General features: G+C 50.6%; 1 protein-coding gene across 2 annotated transcripts in view; it reads left to right on the top strand.

The window, feature by feature from the left end:
• The window catches only part of rffl (ring finger and FYVE-like domain containing E3 ubiquitin protein ligase), a 47,061-nt gene extending 34,653 nt beyond the window's left edge, over positions 1 to 12,408 (top strand). Inside the window, exon 5 of one of the 2 annotated variants that reach the window (XM_079574926.1) lies at positions 12,083 to 12,408. In XM_079574926.1, the coding sequence (XP_079431052.1) occupies positions 12,083 to 12,255 (173 nt within the window). In that variant the 3' untranslated portion in view covers positions 12,256 to 12,408. Of the gene's footprint in view, positions 1 to 12,079 lie in introns of both variants that reach the window. The other variant, XM_079574925.1, reaches the window with a different exon arrangement.
• The last annotated feature ends 5,926 nt before the right edge of the window (positions 12,409 to 18,334 follow it).

Below are 18,334 nucleotides of genomic sequence, written 5' to 3'. Positions count from 1 at the left end.
TCGTTCTCTGGTCGTTCTCGGGTCGTTCTCTGGTCGTTCTCTGGCCGTTCTCTGGTCGTTCTCTGGTCGTTCTCTGGTCGTTCTCTGGTCGTTCTCTGGTCGTTCTCTGGTCGTTCTCTGGTCGTTCTCTGGTCGTTCTCGGGTCGTTCTCTGGTCGTTCTCGGGTCGTTCTCTGGTCGTTCTCTGGTCGTTATCTGGTCGTTCTCGGGTCGTTCTCGGGTCGTTCTCGGGTCGTTCTCGGGTCGTTCTCGGGTCGTTCTCGGGTCGTTCTCGGGTCGTTCTCGGGTCGTTCTCGGGTCGTTCTCGGGTCGTTCTCTGGTCGTTCTCTGGTCGTTCTCTGGTCGTTCTCTGGTCGTTCTCTGGTCGTTCTCGGGTCGTTCTCTGGTCGTTCTCTGGTCGTTCTCTGGTCGTTCTCTGGTCGTTCTCTGGTCGTTCTCTGGTCGTTCTCTGGTCGTTCTCTGGTCGTTCTCGGGTCGTTCTCTGGTCGTTCTCGGGTCGTTCTCTGGTCGTTCTCTGGTCGTTATCTGGTCGTTCTCGGGTCGTTCTCGGGTCGTTCTCGGGTCGTTCTCGGGTCGTTCTCTGGTCGTTCTCGGGTCGTTCTCTGGTCGTTCTCTGGTCGTTCTCTGGTCGTTCTCTGGTCGTTCTCTGGTCGTTCTCTGGTCGTTCTCGGGTCGTTCTCGGGTCGTTCTCTGGTCGTTCTCTGGTCGTTCTCTGGTCGTTCTCGGGTCGTTCTCGGGTCGTTCTCGGGTCGTTCTTGGGTCGTTTTCGGTTTGTTCTCTGGTCGTTCTCGGGTCGTTCTCGGGTCGTTCTCTGGTCGTTCTCTGGTCGTTCTCTGGTTGTTCTCGGGTCGTTCTCTGGTCGTTCTCTGGTCGTTCTCTGGTCGTTCTCGGGTCGTTCTCTGGTTGTTCTTGGGTCGTTCTCTGGTCGTTCTCTGGTCGTTCTCTGGTCGTTCTCGGGTCGTTCTCGGGTCGTTCTCTGGTTGTTCTTGGGTCGTTCTCGGGTCGTTCTCTGGTCGTTCTCGGGTCGTTCTCTGGTCGTTCTCTGGTCGTTCTCGGGTCGTTCTCTGGTCGTTCTCTGGTCGTTCTCTGGTCGTTCTCGGGTCGTTCTCTGGTTGTTCTTGGGTCGTTCTCGGGTCGTTCTCTGGTCGTTCTCGGGTCGTTCTCTGGTCGTTCTCTGGTCGTTCTCGGGTCGTTCTCTGGTCGTTCTCTGGTCGTTCTCGGGTCGTTCTCTGGTCGTTCTCTGGTCGTTCTCTGGTCGTTCTCGGGTCGTTCTCTGGTCGTTCTCTGGTCGTTCTCTGGTCGTTCTCGGGTCGTTCTCTGGTCGTTCTCGGGTCGTTCTCTGGTCGTTCTCTGGTCGTTCTCGGGTCGTTCTCTGGTCGTTGTCCGGTCGTTGTCTGGTCGTTCTCGGGTCGTTCTCTGGTCGTTCTCGGGTCGTTCTCTGGTCGTTCTCGGGTCGTTCTCTGGTCGTTCTCGGGTCGTTCTCTGGTCGTTCTCGGGTCGTTCTCTGGTCGTTCTCGGGTCGTTCTCTGGTCGTTCTCTGGTCGTTCTCGGGTCGTTCTCGGGTTGTTCTCGGGTCGTTTTCGGTTTGTTCTCGGGTTTTTCTCTGGTCGTTTTCGGTTTGTTCTCGGGTCGTTCTCGGGTCGTTCTCTGGTCGTTCTCTGGTCGTTCTCGGGTCGTTCTCTGGTCGTTCTCGGGTCGTTCTCTGGTCGTTCTCGGGTCGTTCTCTGGTCGTTCTCGGGTCGTTCTCTGGTCGTTCTCTGGTCGTTCTCGGGTCGTTCTCTGGTCGTTCTCGGGTCGTTCTCTGGTCGTTCTCGGGTCGTTCTCTGGTCGTTCTCTGGTCGTTCTCTGGTCGTTCTCGGGTCGTTCTCTGGTCGTTCTCTGGTCGTTCTCGGGTCGTTCTCGGGTCGTTCTCGGGTCGTTCTCGGGTTGTTCTCGGGTCGTTTTCGGTTTGTTCTCGGGTTTTTCTCTGGTCGTTTTCGGTTTGTTCTCGGGTCGTTCTCGGGTCGTTCTCTGGTCGTTCTCTGGTCGTTCTCTGGTCGTTCTCTGGTCGTTCTCTGGTCGTTCTCGGGTCGTTTCTTTTGTTCTCTGGTCGTTTTCTTTTTGTTCTCTGGTCGTTCTCTGGTCGTTCTCTGGTCGTTCTCTGGTCCTTCTCTGGTCGTTCTCTGGTCGTTCTCGGGTCGTTCTCTGGTCGTTCTCTGGTCGTTCTCGGGTCGTTCTCTGGTCGTTCTCTGGTCGTTCTCTGGTCGTTCTCGGGTCGTTCTCTGGTCGTTCTCGGGTCGTTCTCTGGTCGTTCTCTGGTCGTTCTCGGGTCGTTCTCTGGTCGTTCTCTGGTCGTTCTCTGGTCGTTCTCGGGTCGTTCTCTGGTTGTTCTTGGGTCGTTCTCGGGTCGTTCTCTGGTCGTTCTTGGGTCGTTCTCTGGTCGTTCTCTGGTCGTTCTCGGGTCGTTCTCGGGTTGTTCTCTGGTCGTTCTCTGGTCGTTTTCTCGGTTTGTTCTCGGGATTTTTTTCTGGTCGTTCTTGGGTCGTTCTCTGGTTGTTCTCTGGTTGTTCTCTGGTCGTTTTCTCAGGTCGTTCTCTGGTTGTTCTCTGGTCGTTCTTGGGTCGTTCTCTGGTCGTTCTCGGGTCGTTCTCTGGTCGTTTTCTCAGGTCGTTCTTGGGTCGTTCTCTGGTCGTTCTCGGGTTGTTCTCTGGTCGTTCTTGGGTCGTTCTCTGGTCGTTCTCGGGTTGTTCTCTGGTCATTCTCTGGTTGTTCTCTGGTCGTTTCTTTTGTTCTCTGGTCGTTCTCTGGTCGTTCTCTGGTCGTTCTCTGGTCGTTCTCTGGTCGTTCTCTGGTCGTTCTTGGGTCGTTCTCTGGTCGTTCTCGGGTTGTTCTCTGGTCGTTCTTGGGTCGTTCTCTGGTCGTTCTCTGGTTGTTCTCTGGTCGTTCTCTGGTTGTTCTCTGGTTGTTCTCTGGTCGTTTCTTTTGTTCTCGGGTCGTTCTCTGGTCGTTCTCTGGTCGTTCTTGGGTCGTTCTCTGGTCGTTCTCGGGTTGTTCTCTGGTCGTTCTTGGGTCGTTCTCTGGTCGTTCTCTGGTTGTTCTCTGGTTGTTCTCTGGTCGTTTCTTTTGTTCTCTGGTCGTTCTCTGGTCGTTCTCTGGTCGTTCTCTGGTCGTTCTCTGGTCGTTCTTGGGTCGTTCTCTGGTCGTTCTCGGGTTGTTCTCTGGTCGTTCTCTGGTTGTTCTCTGGTCGTTCTCTGGTTGTTCTCTGGTTGTTCTCTGGTCGTTTCTTTTGTTCTCTGGTCGTTCTCTGGTCGTTCTCTGGTCGTTCTTGGGTCGTTCTCTGGTCGTTCTCGGGTTGTTCTCTGGTCGTTCTTGGGTCGTTCTCTGGTCGTTCTCGGGTTGTTCTCTGGTCGTTCTCTGGTTGTTCTCTGGTTGTTCTCTGGTCGTTTCTTTTGTTCTCGGGTCGTTCTCTGGTCGTTATCTGGTTGTTCTCGGGTCGTTCTCGGGTCGTTCTCTGGTCGTTCTCGGGTCGTTCTCGGGTCGTTCTCTGGTCGTTCTCTGGCCGTTCTCTGGTCGTTCTCTGGTCGTTCTCTGGTCGTTCTCTGGTCGTTCTCTGGTCGTTCTCTGGTCGTTCTCGGGTCGTTCTCTGGTCGTTCTCGGGTCGTTCTCTGGTCGTTCTCTGGTCGTTCTCTGGTCGTTCTCTGGTCGTTCTCTGGTCGTTCTCTGGTCGTTCTCGGGTTGTTCTGGGGTCGTTCTCTGGTCGTTCTCTGGTCGTTCTCTGGTCGTTCTCTGGTCGTTCTCGGGTCGTTCTCTGGTCGTTCTCGGGTTGTTCTCGGGTCGTTCTCTGGTCGTTCTCTGGTCGTTCTCTGGTCGTTCTCTGGTTGTTCTCGGGTCGTTCTCGGGTCGTTCTCGGGTCGTTCTCTGGTCGTTCTCTGGTCGTTCTCTGGTCGTTCTCTGGTCGTTCTCGGGTCGTTCTCTGGTCGTTCTCGGGTCGTTCTCTGGTCGTTCTCGGGTCGTTCTCGGGTCGTTCTCTGGTCGTTCTCGGGTCGTTCTCTGGTCGTTCTCGGGTCGTTCTCGGGTCGTTCTTGGGTCGTTCTCTGGTCGTTCTCGGGTTGTTCTCTGGTCGTTCTCTGGTTGTTCTCGGGTCGTTCTCGGGTTGTTCTCGGGTCGTTCTCTGGTCGTTCTCTGGTCGTTTTCTCGGTTTGTTCTCGGGTCGTTCTCTGGTCGTTTTCTGGTCGTTCTCTGGTCGTTCTCGGTTTGTTCTCGGGTCGTTCTCGGGTCGTTCTCGGGTCGTTCTCGGTCGTTCTCGGGTCGTTCTCGGGTCGTTCTCGGGTCGTTCTCGGGTCGTTCTCTGGTCGTTCTCGGGTCGTTCTCGGGTCGTTCTCGGGTCGTTCTCGGGTCGTTCTCGGGTCGTTCTCTGGTTGTTCTCGGGTCGTTCTCGGGTTGTTCTCGGGTCGTTTTCGGTTTGTTCTTGGGTTGTTCTTGGGTCGTTCTCGGGTCGTTCTCGGTTTGTTCTCGGGTTTTTCTCTGGTTGTTCTCGGGTCGTTTTCGGTTTGTTCTCGGGTTGTTCTCTGGTCGTTTTCGGTTTGTTCTCGGGTTTTTCTCTGGTCGTTTTCGGTTTGTTCTTGGGTTGTTCTCGGGTCGTTCTCGGGTCGTTCTCGGGTCGTTCTCGGGTCGTTCTCGGGTCGTTCTCGGGTCGTTCTCGGGTTGTTCTCGGGTCGTTTTCGGTTTGTTCTCGGGTTTTTCTCTGGTCGTTTTCGGTTTGTTCTCGGGTCGTTCTCGGGTCGTTCTCTGGTCGTTCTCTGGTCGTTCTCTGGTCGTTCTCTGGTCGTTCTCGGGTCGTTTCTTTTGTTCTCTGGTCGTTTTCTTTTTGTTCTCTGGTCGTTCTCTGGTCGTTCTCTGGTCGTTCTCTGGTCCTTCTCTGGTCGTTCTCTGGTCGTTCTCGGGTCGTTCTCTGGTCGTTCTCTGGTCGTTCTCTGGTCGTTCTCTGGTCGTTTCTTTTGTTCTCTGGTCGTTTCTTTTGTTCTCTGGTCGTTTTCTTTTTGTTCTCTGGTCGTTCTCTGGTCGTTCTCTGGTCGTTCTCTGGTCGTTCTCGGGTTGTTCTCGGGTCGTTCTCGGGTCGTTCTCTGGTCGTTCTCTTGTCGTTCTCGGGTCGTTCTCTGGTCGTTCTCTGGTCGTTCTCTGGTCGTTCTCGGTTTGTTCTCTGGTCGTTCTCTGGTCGTTCTCTGGTCGTTCTCAGGTCGTTCTCTGGTCGTTCTCGGGTCGTTCTCTGGTCGTTCTCTGGTCGTTCTCTGGTCGTTCTCTGGTCGTTCTCTGGTTGTTCTCGGGTCGTTCTCTGGTCGTTCTTGGGTCGTTCTCTGGTCGTTCTCTGGTCGTTCTCGGGTCGTTCTCGGGTTGTTCTCTGGTCGTTCTCTGGTCGTTTTCTCGGTTTGTTCTCGGGATTTTTTTCTGGTCGTTCTTGGGTCGTTCTCTGGTTGTTCTCTGGTTGTTCTCTGGTCGTTTTCTCAGGTCGTTCTCTGGTTGTTCTCTGGTCGTTCTTGGGTCGTTCTCTGGTCGTTCTCGGGTCGTTCTCTGGTCGTTTTCTCAGGTCGTTCTTGGGTCGTTCTCTGGTCGTTCTCGGGTTGTTCTCTGGTCGTTCTTGGGTCGTTCTCTGGTCGTTCTCGGGTTGTTCTCTGGTCGTTCTCTGGTTGTTCTCTGGTTGTTCTCTGGTCGTTTCTTTTGTTCTCTGGTCGTTCTCTGGTCGTTCTCTGGTCGTTCTCTGGTCGTTCTCTGGTCGTTCTCTGGTCGTTCTTGGGTCGTTCTCTGGTCGTTCTCGGGTTGTTCTCTGGTCGTTCTTGGGTCGTTCTCTGGTCGTTCTCTGGTTGTTCTCTGGTCGTTCTCTGGTTGTTCTCTGGTTGTTCTCTGGTCGTTTCTTTTGTTCTCGGGTCGTTCTCTGGTCGTTCTCTGGTCGTTCTTGGGTCGTTCTCTGGTCGTTCTCGGGTTGTTCTCTGGTCGTTCTTGGGTCGTTCTCTGGTCGTTCTCTGGTTGTTCTCTGGTTGTTCTCTGGTCGTTTCTTTTGTTCTCTGGTCGTTCTCTGGTCGTTCTCTGGTCGTTCTTGGGTCGTTCTCTGGTCGTTCTCGGGTTGTTCTCTGGTCGTTCTCTGGTTGTTCTCTGGTCGTTCTCTGGTTGTTCTCTGGTTGTTCTCTGGTCGTTTCTTTTGTTCTCTGGTCGTTCTCTGGTCGTTCTTGGGTCGTTCTCTGGTCGTTCTCGGGTTGTTCTCTGGTCGTTCTTGGGTCGTTCTCTGGTCGTTCTCGGGTTGTTCTCTGGTCGTTCTCTGGTTGTTCTCTGGTTGTTCTCTGGTCGTTTCTTTTGTTCTCGGGTCGTTCTCGGGTCGTTCTCTGGTCGTTCTCGGGTCGTTCTCGGGTCGTTCTCTGGTCGTTCTCTGGTCGTTATCTGGTCGTTCTCGGGTCGTTCTCGGGTCGTTCTCGGGTCGTTCTCGGGTCGTTCTCGGGTCGTTCTCGGGTCGTTCTCGGGTCGTTCTCGGGTCGTTCTCGGGTCGTTCTCGGGTCGTTCTCGGGTCGTTCTCTGGTCGTTCTCTGGTCGTTCTCTGGTCGTTCTCTGGTCGTTCTCGGGTCGTTCTCTGGTCGTTCTCTGGTCGTTCTCTGGTCGTTCTCTGGTCGTTCTCTGGTCGTTCTCTGGTCGTTCTCTGGTCGTTCTCTGGTCGTTCTCGGGTCGTTCTCTGGTCGTTCTCGGGTCGTTCTCTGGTCGTTCTCTGGTCGTTATCTGGTCGTTCTCGGGTCGTTCTCGGGTCGTTCTCGGGTCGTTCTCGGGTCGTTCTCTGGTCGTTCTCGGGTCGTTCTCTGGTCGTTCTCTGGTCGTTCTCTGGTCGTTCTCTGGTCGTTCTCTGGTCGTTCTCTGGTCGTTCTCGGGTCGTTCTCGGGTCGTTCTCTGGTCGTTCTCGGGTCGTTCTCGGGTCGTTCTTGGGTCGTTTTCGGTTTGTTCTCTGGTCGTTCTCGGGTCGTTCTCGGGTCGTTCTCTGGTCGTTCTCTGGTCGTTCTCTGGTTGTTCTTGGGTCGTTCTCTGGTCGTTCTCTGGTCGTTCTCGGGTCGTTCTCTGGTTGTTCTTGGGTCGTTCTCTGGTCGTTCTCTGGTTGTTCTTGGGTCGTTCTCTGGTCGTTCTCTGGTCGTTCTCGGGTCGTTCTCTGGTCGTTCTCGGGTCGTTCTCGGGTCGTTCTCTGGTCGTTCTCTGGTCGTTCTCTGGTCGTTCTCGGGTCGTTCTCGGGTCGTTCTCTGGTTGTTCTTGGGTCGTTCTCGGGTCGTTCTCTGGTCGTTCTCGGGTCGTTCTCTGGTCGTTCTCTGGTCGTTCTCTGGTCGTTCTCGGGTCGTTCTCTGGTCGTTCTCTGGTCGTTCTCGGGTCGTTCTCTGGTCGTTCTCTGGTCGTTCTCTGGTCGTTCTCGGGTCGTTCTCTGGTTGTTCTTGGGTCGTTCTCGGGTCGTTCTCTGGTCGTTCTCGGGTCGTTCTCTGGTCGTTCTCTGGTCGTTCTCGGGTCGTTCTCTGGTCGTTCTCTGGTCGTTCTCGGGTCGTTCTCTGGTCGTTCTCTGGTCGTTCTCTGGTCGTTCTCGGGTCGTTCTCTGGTCGTTCTCTGGTCGTTCTCTGGTCGTTCTCTGGTCGTTCTCTGGTCGTTCTCGGGTCGTTCTCTGGTCGTTCTCTGGTCGTTCTCGGGTCGTTCTCTGGTCGTTGTCCGGTCGTTGTCTGGTCGTTGTCTGGTCGTTCTCGGGTCGTTCTCTGGTCGTTCTCGGGTCGTTCTCTGGTCGTTCTCGGGTCGTTCTCTGGTCGTTCTCTGGTCGTTCTCTGGTCGTTCTCGGGTCGTTCTCGGGTCGTTCTCTGGTCGTTCTCTGGTCGTTCTCGGGTCGTTCTTGGGTCGTTCTCTGGTCGTTCTCGGGTCGTTCTCGGGTCGTTCTCTGGTCGTTCTCTGGTCGTTCTCGGGTCGTTCTCTGGTCGTTGTCTGGTCGTTGTCTGGTCGTTGTCTGGTCGTTCTCGGGTCGTTCTCTGGTCATTCTCTGGTCGTTCTCGGGTCGTTCTCGGGTCGTTCTCTGGTCGTTCTCTGGTCGTTCTCTGGTTGTTCTCTGGTCGTTCTCTGGTCGTTCTCTGGTCGTTCTCTGGTCGTTCTCTGGTTGTTCTTTGGTCGTTCTCTGGTCGTTCTCTGGTTGTTCTTTGGTCGTTCTCTGGTCGTTCTCTGGTCGTTCTCTGGTCGTTCTCGGGTCGTTCTCGGGTCGTTCTCTGGTCGTTCTCTGGTCGTTCTCTGGTCGTTCTCGGGTCGTTCTCGGGTCGTTCTCGGGTCGTTCTCTGGTCGTTCTCGGGTCGTTCTCGGGTCGTTCTCTGGTCGTTCTCTGGTCGTTCTCTGGTTGTTCTTGGGTCGTTCTCTGGTCGTTCTCTGGTCGTTCTCGGGTCGTTCTCTGGTTGTTCTTGGGTCGTTCTCTGGTCGTTCTCTGGTCGTTCTCTGGTCGTTCTCGGGTCGTTCTCGGGTCGTTCTCGGGTTGTTCTTGGGTCGTTCTCGGGTCGTTCTCGGGTCGTTCTCTGGTCGTTCTCGGGTCGTTCTCGGGTCGTTCTCTGGTCGTTCTCTGGTCGTTCTCTGGTTGTTCTTGGGTCGTTCTCTGGTCGTTCTCTGGTCGTTCTCGGGTCGTTCTCTGGTTGTTCTTGGGTCGTTCTCTGGTCGTTCTCTGGTCGTTCTCTGGTCGTTCTCGGGTCGTTCTCGGGTCGTTCTCGGGTCGTTCTTGGGTCGTTTTCGGTTTGTTCTCTGGTCGTTCTCGGGTCGTTCTCGGGTCGTTCTCTGGTCGTTCTCTGGTCGTTCTCTGGTTGTTCTCTGGTCGTTCTCTGGTCGTTCTCTGGTCGTTCTCTGGTCGTTCTCTGGTTGTTCTTTGGTCGTTCTCTGGTCGTTCTCTGGTTGTTCTTTGGTCGTTCTCTGGTCGTTCTCTGGTCGTTCTCTGGTCGTTCTCGGGTCGTTCTCGGGTCGTTCTCTGGTCGTTCTCTGGTCGTTCTCTGGTCGTTCTCTGGTCGTTCTCGGGTCGTTCTTGGGTCGTTTTCGGTTTGTTCTCTGGTCGTTCTCGGGTCGTTCTCGGGTCGTTCTTGGGTCGTTTTCGGTTTGTTCTCTGGTCGTTCTCGGGTCGTTCTCGGGTCGTTCTCTGGTCGTTCTCTGGTCGTTCTCTGGTTGTTCTTGGGTCGTTCTCTGGTCGTTCTCTGGTCGTTCTCGGGTCGTTCTCTGGTTGTTCTTGGGTCGTTCTCTGGTCGTTCTCTGGTCGTTCTCTGGTCGTTCTCGGGTCGTTCTCTGGTCGTTCTCGGGTCGTTCTTGGGTCGTTTTCGGTTTGTTCTCTGGTCGTTCTCGGGTCGTTCTCTGGTCGTTCTCTGGTCGTTCTCTGGTCGTTCTCTGGTTGTTCTTGGGTCGTTCTCTGGTCGTTCTCGGGTCGCTCTCGGGTCGTTCTCTGGTCGTTCTCGGGTCGTTCTCTGGTGTTTCTTGGGTCGTTCTCTGGTCGTTCTCTGGTCGTTCTCGGGTCGTTCTCGGGTCGTTCTCGGGTCGTTCTCTGGTCGTTCTCGGGTCGTTCTCTGGTCGTTCTCTGGTCGTTCTCGGGTTGTTCTCGGGTCGTTCTCTGGTCGTTCTCTGGTTGTCCTTGGGTCGTTCTCTGGTCGTTCTCTGGTCGTTCTCTGGTCGTTCTCTGGTCGTTCTCTGGTCGTTCTCTGGTTGTCCTTGGGTCGTTCTCTGGTCGTTCTCTGGTCGTTCTCGGGTTGTTCTCTGGTCGTTCTCTGGTCGTTCTCTGGTCGTTCTCTGGTTGTTCTCTGGTCGTTCTCTGGTTGTTCTCTGGTCGTTCTCTGGTTGTTCTCTGGTCGTTCTCGGGTCGTTCTCTGGTCGTTCTCGGGTCGTTCTCTGGTCGTTCTCGGGTTGTTCTCTGGTCGTTCTCGGGTCGTTCTCGGGTCGTTCTCGGGTCGTTCTCTGGTCGTTCTTGGGTCGTTCTCTGGTTGTTCTCTGGTCGTTCTCGGGTCGTTCTCTGGTTGTTCTCTGGTCGTTCTCTGGTCGTTCTCGGGTTGTTCTCGGGTCGTTCTCTGGTCATTCTTGGGTCGTTCTCTGGTCGTTCTCGGGTTTTTCTCTGGTTGTTCTCGGGTCGTTCTCGGGTCGTTTCCGGGTTTTTCTTGGGTCGTTCTCTGGTCGTTCTCTGGTTTTTCTCTGGTTGTTCTCGGGTTGTTCTCTGGTCGTTCTCTGGTCGTTCTCGGGTCGTTTTCGGTTTGTTCTCGGGTCGTTCTCTGGTCGTTCTCTGGTCGTTCTCTGGTCGTTCTCGGGTTGTTCTCGGGTCGTTCTCGGGTCGTTCTCGGGTCGTTCTCTGGTTGTTCTCGGGTCTTTTTCGGGTCGTTCTCGGTTTGTTCTCGGGTCGTTCTCTGGTCGTTCTCTGGTTGTTTTTCGGTTTGCTCTCCGGTCGTTTCCGGTTTGTTCTCTGGTCGTTCTCTGGTCGTTCTCCGGTCGTTCTCGGTTTGTTCTCGGGTCGTTCTCTGGTCATTCTTTGGTCGTTCTCTGGTCGTTCTTGGGTTGTTTTTCGGTTTGCTCTCCGGTCGTTTTCGGTTTGTTCTCGGGTTGTTCTCTGGTTGTTCTTTGGTCGTTCTCTGGTCGTTTTCTTTTTGTTCTCTGGTCGTTTTTCGGTTTGTTCTCTGGTTGTTCTCGGGTCTTTCTCTGGTCGTTCTCTGGTTGTTTTCGGTTTGTTCTCGGGTCGTTCTCTGGTCGTTCTCGGGTTGTTCTTGGGTCGTTCTCGGGTCGTTCTCTGGTCGTTCTCTGGTCGTTCTTTGGTCGTTCTCTGGTCGTTTTCGGTTTGTTCTCTGGTCGTTCTCGGGTCGTTCTCGGGTCGTTTTTTCGGTTTGTTCTCTGGTTGTTCTCGGTTTGTTCTCGGGTCGTTCTCTGGTCGTTCTCGGGTTGTTCTTGGGTCGTTCTCGGGTCGTTCTCGGGTCGTTCTCTGGTCGTTCTCTGGTCGTTCTTTGGTCGTTCTCTGGTCGTTTTCGGTTTGTTCTCTGGTCGTTCTCTGGTCGTTCTCTGGTCGTTCTCGGGTCGTTTTTTCGGTTTGTTCTCTGGTTGTTCTCGGTTTGTTCTTGGGTCGTTCTCGGGTCGTTCTCGGGTCGTTCTCTGGTCGTTCTCTGGTCGTTCTCGGGTCGTTCTCTGGTCGTTTTCTTTTTGTTCGCTGGTTTTTCTCTGGTCGTTCTCTTGTCGTTCTCGGGTCGTTCTCTGGTCGTTCTCTTGTCGTTCTCCGGTTTGTTCTCTGGTCGTTCTCTTGTCGTTCTCGGGTCGTTCTCTGGTCGTTCTCTTGTCGTTCTCCAGTTTGTTCTCTGGTCGTTCTCGGGTCGTTTCCGGTTTGTTCTCTGGTCGTTCTTTGGTCGTTCTCTGGTTGTTTTCGGTTTGTTCTCGGGTCGTTCTCGGGTCGTTCTCTGGTCGTTCTCGGGTTGTTCTCTGGTCGTTCTCTGGTCGTTCTCGGGTCGTTCTCGGGTCGTTCTCGGGTCGTTCTCGGGTCGTTCTCTGGTCGTTCTCTGGTCGTTCTCTGGTCGTTCTCTGGTCGTTCTCTGGTCGTTCTCTGGTCGTTCTCTGGTCGTTCTCTGGTCGTTCTCTGGTCGTTCTCTGGTTGTTTTTCGGTTTGCTCTCTGGTCGTTCTCTGGTCGTTCTCGGTTTGTTCTCGGTTTGTTCCGGGGTCGTTCTCTGGTCGTTCTCTGGTCGTTCTCTGGTCGTTCTTGGGTCGTTCTTGGGTCGTTCTCGGGTCGTTTTCGGGTCGTTCTCTGGTCGTTCTTGGGTCGTTCTCTGGTCGTTCTCTGGTCGTTCTCTGGTCGTTCTCTGGTCGTTCTTGGGTCGTTTTCGGGTTGTTCTCTGGTCGTTCTCTGGTCGTTCTTGGGTCGTTTTCGGGTTGTTCTCTGGTCGTTCTTGGGTCGTTCTCTGGTCGTTCTTGGGTCGTTCTCGGGTCGTTCTTGGGTCGTTCTCTGGTCGTTCTCTGGTCGTTCTTGGGTCGTTTTCGGGTCGTTCTCTGGTCGTTCTCTGGTTGTTCCGGGGTCGTTCTCTGGTCGTTCTCTTTCGTCACCTGCACTAACGTCCCTCCCCTTGTCTTCCAGAAGAGGGCGCCGCGGCGGAGGAGCTGCTGTGTCGGATCTGCATGGACGCGCCCATCGACTGCGTGTTGCTGGAGTGCGGTCACATGATCACCTGCACCAACTGTGGCAAGCGCATGAGCGAGTGCCCCGTGTGCCGTCAGTACGTGGTCCGCGCCGTGCACGTGTTCCGGTCCTGAGTTCCACTCCCACCTCCCTCACGGACAATAAAGGAATAAACAGGGCAGCGACACGTGTCTGTGACATCATCTGCATTCCCCCCTTAGTGTCCAACCTTTTAGAAGAGACAGGAACTGGAGTTAGTGGAAGAGTATACAAAACTGTAGCAGGCCTCTGGGTCCGGGACAACAGGGGGCGCTGCAAACACAGGTTTTTTTTTTTGTATTATTTTCATTTTAAATTTTTACTTTACCTTTTTTCTTTCATTAAATTTTCTTTTTTTAATAAAGTTGTATCTTTTGTAAATGTTTCTATTTTTATTTTACCTTTCCGGTGCAGAGCTTTTACTCCAGTTCCTGTCTCTGAAGCAGAAAATGAAGCGATAAATCTGTGAATGATAAAAAACGGAACAATGGACCGTCGGGGCCACAGCGCCCTCTGTGGGTCAGAGTCTTGTTCTTGGCACTAACTTTGTGTAAATCTGTTTTTGTGGGAATGCGGTGCCTTTTACTGTGGTTTAGACTTTAGCTCATGTTCCGGCCGTCGATGCCTCGTTGTACATGTTTTTGTGGTGAAACTGAACAGAATTTTTCCAACGACTAAAGAGTTCTAGTTTTTCTGAGATTCAAATCGATAATTTTTATAATAAACATGATTCAGAAATGAGTCTTGCCCTTTTTATTTCCTGTCTGTGATGTAACGCTGCCATCTAGTGGTGGGTCACGATGGCACAGTTTGTCTTTGATAAAGTGAGAGATTATTATGGACTTGAAACCAACTTAATTTCTTAAACCTGAACCGAGCGAATGTTCTCAAGTTTGGCTTTACCCAAATCTAAAAGCTTTATGAAACTAAGCATCAAAATACTGTTGAAAACGCGACTAAAAATCAACAAAAACGTGCCAGAAAAGCAACAAAAAAGTGACAAAAAGAAGCAACAAAAACGCGACTAAAAATCAACAAAAAAGTGACATAAAGAAGCAACAAAAAAGTGACTTGACTTGACAAAAAGATGACAAACATGTTCTAGACCCATCACCTCTACTTTACAAGGGACTTAAGACTAATCAAGATGTTTTTTTTGTAATTCTCAGCCTAATTTATTCTGCTTTGAACCAAAAAAACAAGAATAAATTAGTTTTTTCACTTATGATTAGTTTATTCAAAACTAAACAATATCCAAAATCTTTGTTACCAATGTCACAAAATAAACATTTAAACCTCTACAGTTTTTAGATTTCTCCCTGAAAATGTTTTGGCCGTTTTATCCAAAACGACTTGTTTTTATACGAAAACATGAAGTTTCAATTTGACATCTTTACATGTATTATTTTTCTCTTCACCTGCAGCGTCTGGACTCTTAACCCTTGTCTTACGTTCTCAGGTGAAAACTAAAATATACTTAGTTTACTAACCCTCCTGGAGCCGCCACCTTCACGTGGTGGAGGGTTTGAGCTCCTGGATGGTCCTGGAGCTCTGGTGTCGGGGCTTCGTGCCCCTGTAGGGTCTCCCAGGGTTAGGGTCCTATAGGTGACGGGTCAGAAGCCTCTTATGAGAGACAACAGGCCCGGGTAGAACCATGAGGCCGTCCTTCTGTGGACCCACCACCTGCAGGGGGCGCTATAGGGGCTGGTGCAGCTCCAGCAGCCGCCCCCACGACCCGGAAACAGAAAAGTGGAAGAAAATGGATGGACTTAATATGCTAAAATTCAAAACATTATAGAAATGATGGTAAAATAAACTGTGCTCTTTTGAAACAACTTAGTTTGTGCTTAGTCAATTTAAGATTAATTTAAATAGAATTACAAGTATATTGAACGTGTACTTGATATACTTTTGTGAGCTAAAACTTTACATACACTTATTATACTTACATGATATTTTACTGTTTGTATTTATAATAATATAATAATAATAATAATAATAATAATGCATTGGTTTTATATAGCGCTTTTCTGGACACTCAAAGACGCTTCACATTGCATTATTCATTCACTCCATACTTGGTGGTGGTAAACTACTATTGTAGCCACAGCTGCCCGGGGGTAGACTGACAGAAGCGAGGCAACCAGTCTGCGCCATCGGCCCCTCCGACCACCACTCACTCACTCACTACATTCGCTTCCTGGTGTTACTAAACGGTCTCCCATCCAAGCCCCGCCCAGGCCCTTCAGGCTTCAGGTCTGACGGGACTGGGCAGAGCAAAGGCGGTTTGACCACTTATTTAATTTATGATTGAATAATACTTTTCAATGTAACTTTAAGTATATTCATAATATCTTTGCATTTAACTTATAATGTAAATCTAAATAGATGTTAAATATCCCATACTTGATAAACCTTTGATAATAATAAGTATTTATAAAAAAACACTGGTTTGATAAAACATCAGCTTTAATGTAACAGTTTAACAGTTTCACACTTAGTATGAAAGATCATGTAAACCTGTCCCAGTTTCACAGGACCCAAAACTACATGAGCAGGTTAGTATGTTGTGGCTGATGCAGAGGCAGACTCGGGCCTAAATACACAATCCCAAAGTGAACCTTCCGTTGGAGCGAGCGGCAAGATGGCGGAGCGGGCGGTGGAGCAGTGAGGAGCAGTGAGGAGCGACCCTGAAAAAGTTTGATTTAAGAATAAATGACTCGCAAAACTACTTGAATCTAACATCTAAAGTCAAGAACTATCCAAGAGAACAATAAAACTCGACTCAGCCTTGGAAGTAAAACCACTGAATAGAAGAATGGCTGACGGCGAAGTTAAACTGCTGCTCGTTCACGACTCTGCCGGTCAAGAACCTCTGGAGACCAAGAATGTGTCGCCAGGTAAAGTTCCCGTGCCTCCCAAAAAGCAAAGAGGAAATGAGCCCGCCGTTAGCGCCGAGACGAGCGCCATGCTAGCGCCGAGACGAGCGCCACGCTAGCGCCGAGACGAGCGCCATGCTAGCACCGAGACGAGCGCCATGCTAGCGCCGAGACGAGCGCCATGCTAGCACCGAGACGAGCGCCACGCTAGCGCCGAGACGAGCGTCGAGACGAGCGCCATGCTAGCACCGAGACGAGCGCCACGCTAGCGCCGAGACGAGCGCCATGCTAGCGCCGAGACGAGCGTCGAGACGAGCGCCATGCTAGCTGCGGTTGAAAGTCTGAGGAATTCATTTGAAGAGCTCAGAAGCGTCTGAAGCAAAACACACTCGCCATCGCTAACCTTGTTAGGGCTGGTCTGAAGGAGAAGAATGAAGAGACGGCCGAGGAGATGAAACAACTGAAGTCCAACAGTCTGATCTGATCTGATGGAAGCTGCGCCTTAACGGGCTGAAAGAAGAAAAGGAGGAAGACACACTGGTGTGAGAAGATGGATCTGATCTTGGACTCCGTGCACCGCCTTGGCCGTCCCCGACAGATCATTATGCAGTTTTCACTGTGAACCTACAAGGAGGAACTCTGGCACCAAGGGCCACCCCATCTGCAGAGACATCGGCATCATATTCGCGTAGGACCTCACAGAGGAGGAGAGAGAAGCACGGCTGGCTGTGTGGCCAAAAGTGGAGCCGCTGTAACGTGGAGATGCACTTCTCTGTCGAGCTGCACTGACAGGATCAGCGCATGTGCTCATGTCTTTGTCTCTCATTAAAAAACAGTTATTCACAGCTGCTAAACTTTGTCTTTCATAATATTACGTAACTAAAGAGCAGAGACTCTTTCCTCAGACACTTTTATTACATTTAAACGCTCATGCCTCTGATTATTGACAAAACTTGTACTTTTTTTGTTCTTAAAGCCTGTATTTTCAACAGACAGATTTTTAAAGGCAAATTGTTTTAGCAGCTTCGTCATTTACTAACTACATGTAGAATAAACTGCCTAATTCCACAGTAAAATGTATGAAATCATGTTATTTGCTGAAAAAGCGGAACTCGACGGCTGAATGTGAAAGGACTCGATAGTTCTGCACATGCGCAGCAACGAGAAGTCGTGCAGCTCGACAAGCGTCTGTTTCCATTGTACAGCGGCACAAAAGGCCGGGCAGAAGGTGGTCAGAAGGTGGTCCACAGAGGACGTGACTCCTTCACTGATCCCTGTTTCACAGTTTAAATCGCACTCAGGGTTCTGGTAACACCCGTTTTCTGCTTGTCCTTCCTTGTTATTTGTTATTGTAATTTATCCGTAATCTCGATCAGTGCACGAGGGTTGAGAGACATAACGAACAGGAAGAGTTGTTTCTCGTTCTGTAAAGGGACAAATGCAAATATAAAACTATTACAGGAAACTCACTCCAAGCCTGAGGACAGGACTCTTTGGTCTGAACAATGGAGGGATGGAGCTTATTTTTGTCATGGCACTTCAAGGTCAGCCATGCTAGCGCCGAGACGAGCGCCATGCTAGCGCCGAGACGAGCGCCACGCTAGCGCCGAGACGTGCGCCACGCTAGCTGCGGTTGAAAGTCTGAGGAATTCATTTGAAGAGCTCAAAAGCGTCAGAAGCGAAACACACTCGCCATCGCTAACCTTGTTAGGGCTGGTCTGAAGGAGAAGATAAAGAGACGGCCGAGGAGATTAAACAACTGAAGTCCAACAGTCTGATCTGATCTGATAATAAAAAAGGCTAAATCTGACCAACACTGAGTTTGCATTTTTGGCCCTCGCTCCAAATGAGTTTGAGACCCCTGGTCTAAACAATGGGGAGATGGAGCTTATTTTTGTCGTGGCACTTCAAGGTCAGCAGGGGTCGCTGTTAATCATTGGCATTGGCTAATCTTGATTATCGACATAGGCAACTTTAAAATGATCTTAATTAATTTGTTTGGATACAACACTATTAACCAAAACAGATTTCTGCTATAGGAGAAATAGCCCTGGAGACCAGACCATCTGAAGCTAACGTATTCTTGAACAGGGGGGAAAAACCTGGCAGACTTTTGTAATTTAGACAAAAGGAGACAACAAAGAAACACCATAAAATCTTTATTAATAGACAATATAGAGACTACAGATGAAAACTTGATCTCAAAAGAAATATTTAAATTTTACAACAATCTTTACACCTCAAAATTCTCAGAACCAAATTGCACTGCCTTTTTGAACAGTTTTAAAATGTATATTCCCAAAATTTATGATAATTTCAAGCAAACCTGTGATAATATAACAATGAAGGACACGTCTATTCATTAAACAGAAAGCACGAGAGGAGGTGGAGTCGCCTTGTACATAAATTCAGATCTGAAATGTAAAATGGTTAATGACATGACTGTGATAGAAAATAATGAAATTGAAATAATAACTGTGGAAATAATAGCAACAACAACAAAGAATATATTGGTTAGTTGTTTTTATAAACCACCTTTGCTAAATTGGACCCATAAACACACACAACAACCCAAAGCGTAGTTCGAACTAAATGTATTAACAACAATTGTCCCAGTGGCTTGGCTCGGTCCTGGGGGGTTTGGGCTCGAGAACTAAAAGAGATCAAAAAACAGAATCAAAAATAGAACCTGAAAAACGATCATAGAAATTCAAGCCATCACTGAGCTGAAGAACCGCAACATAGACGGAACAATCCCAGGACGAGTGGAGGCGAGTCTGAGGTCTTTGTGCCCGCTCGGAGTCCACGCCCCACCAGGACCAAGCCTAAAAACAAAAGAGCCACAAGAGGGAGACAAAAACATGCATCCATGGCCAAAACAAAACACCACCGGAGTCTTGTGTGGAATTTTTCACTGAAACAATAACCGAAATATTTGAGAAGGCAAATGATGAGAAGCAAATAATATGTGGAGATTTTATTGTCTATTTAGAAACTGTAAATGAACAGAAAACAACTGAATTCTTAAACTCAATGAACAAAACCAACCAGAATCACATCTCAAAGTGCCTCTGAAACTGTTATGAGAGGGATATTGATGACAGACATTAATGATCATCTACCCATTTTCTCAGTATTTAGATACAATCAAAAAATAAAGCAAAATATTACTACAAAGGCAGTAGAAATAGATCATTAAAAGCCCTACAGGCACTAAATGATGACCTTCAAAAGCAGAAGTGGGAAACAGTTTATGTAAATGATGTCAACGAAGCATAGAATTCTTTCACAGAAA

This window comes from Gobius niger (assembly GCF_951799975.1).
Source record: "Gobius niger genome assembly, chromosome: 1".
NCBI lineage: Eukaryota > Metazoa > Chordata > Actinopteri > Gobiiformes > Gobiidae > Gobius > Gobius niger.
The sequence above is the reverse complement of the archived record's forward strand: the minus strand, read 5'-3'. Positions and strand labels throughout refer to the sequence as shown.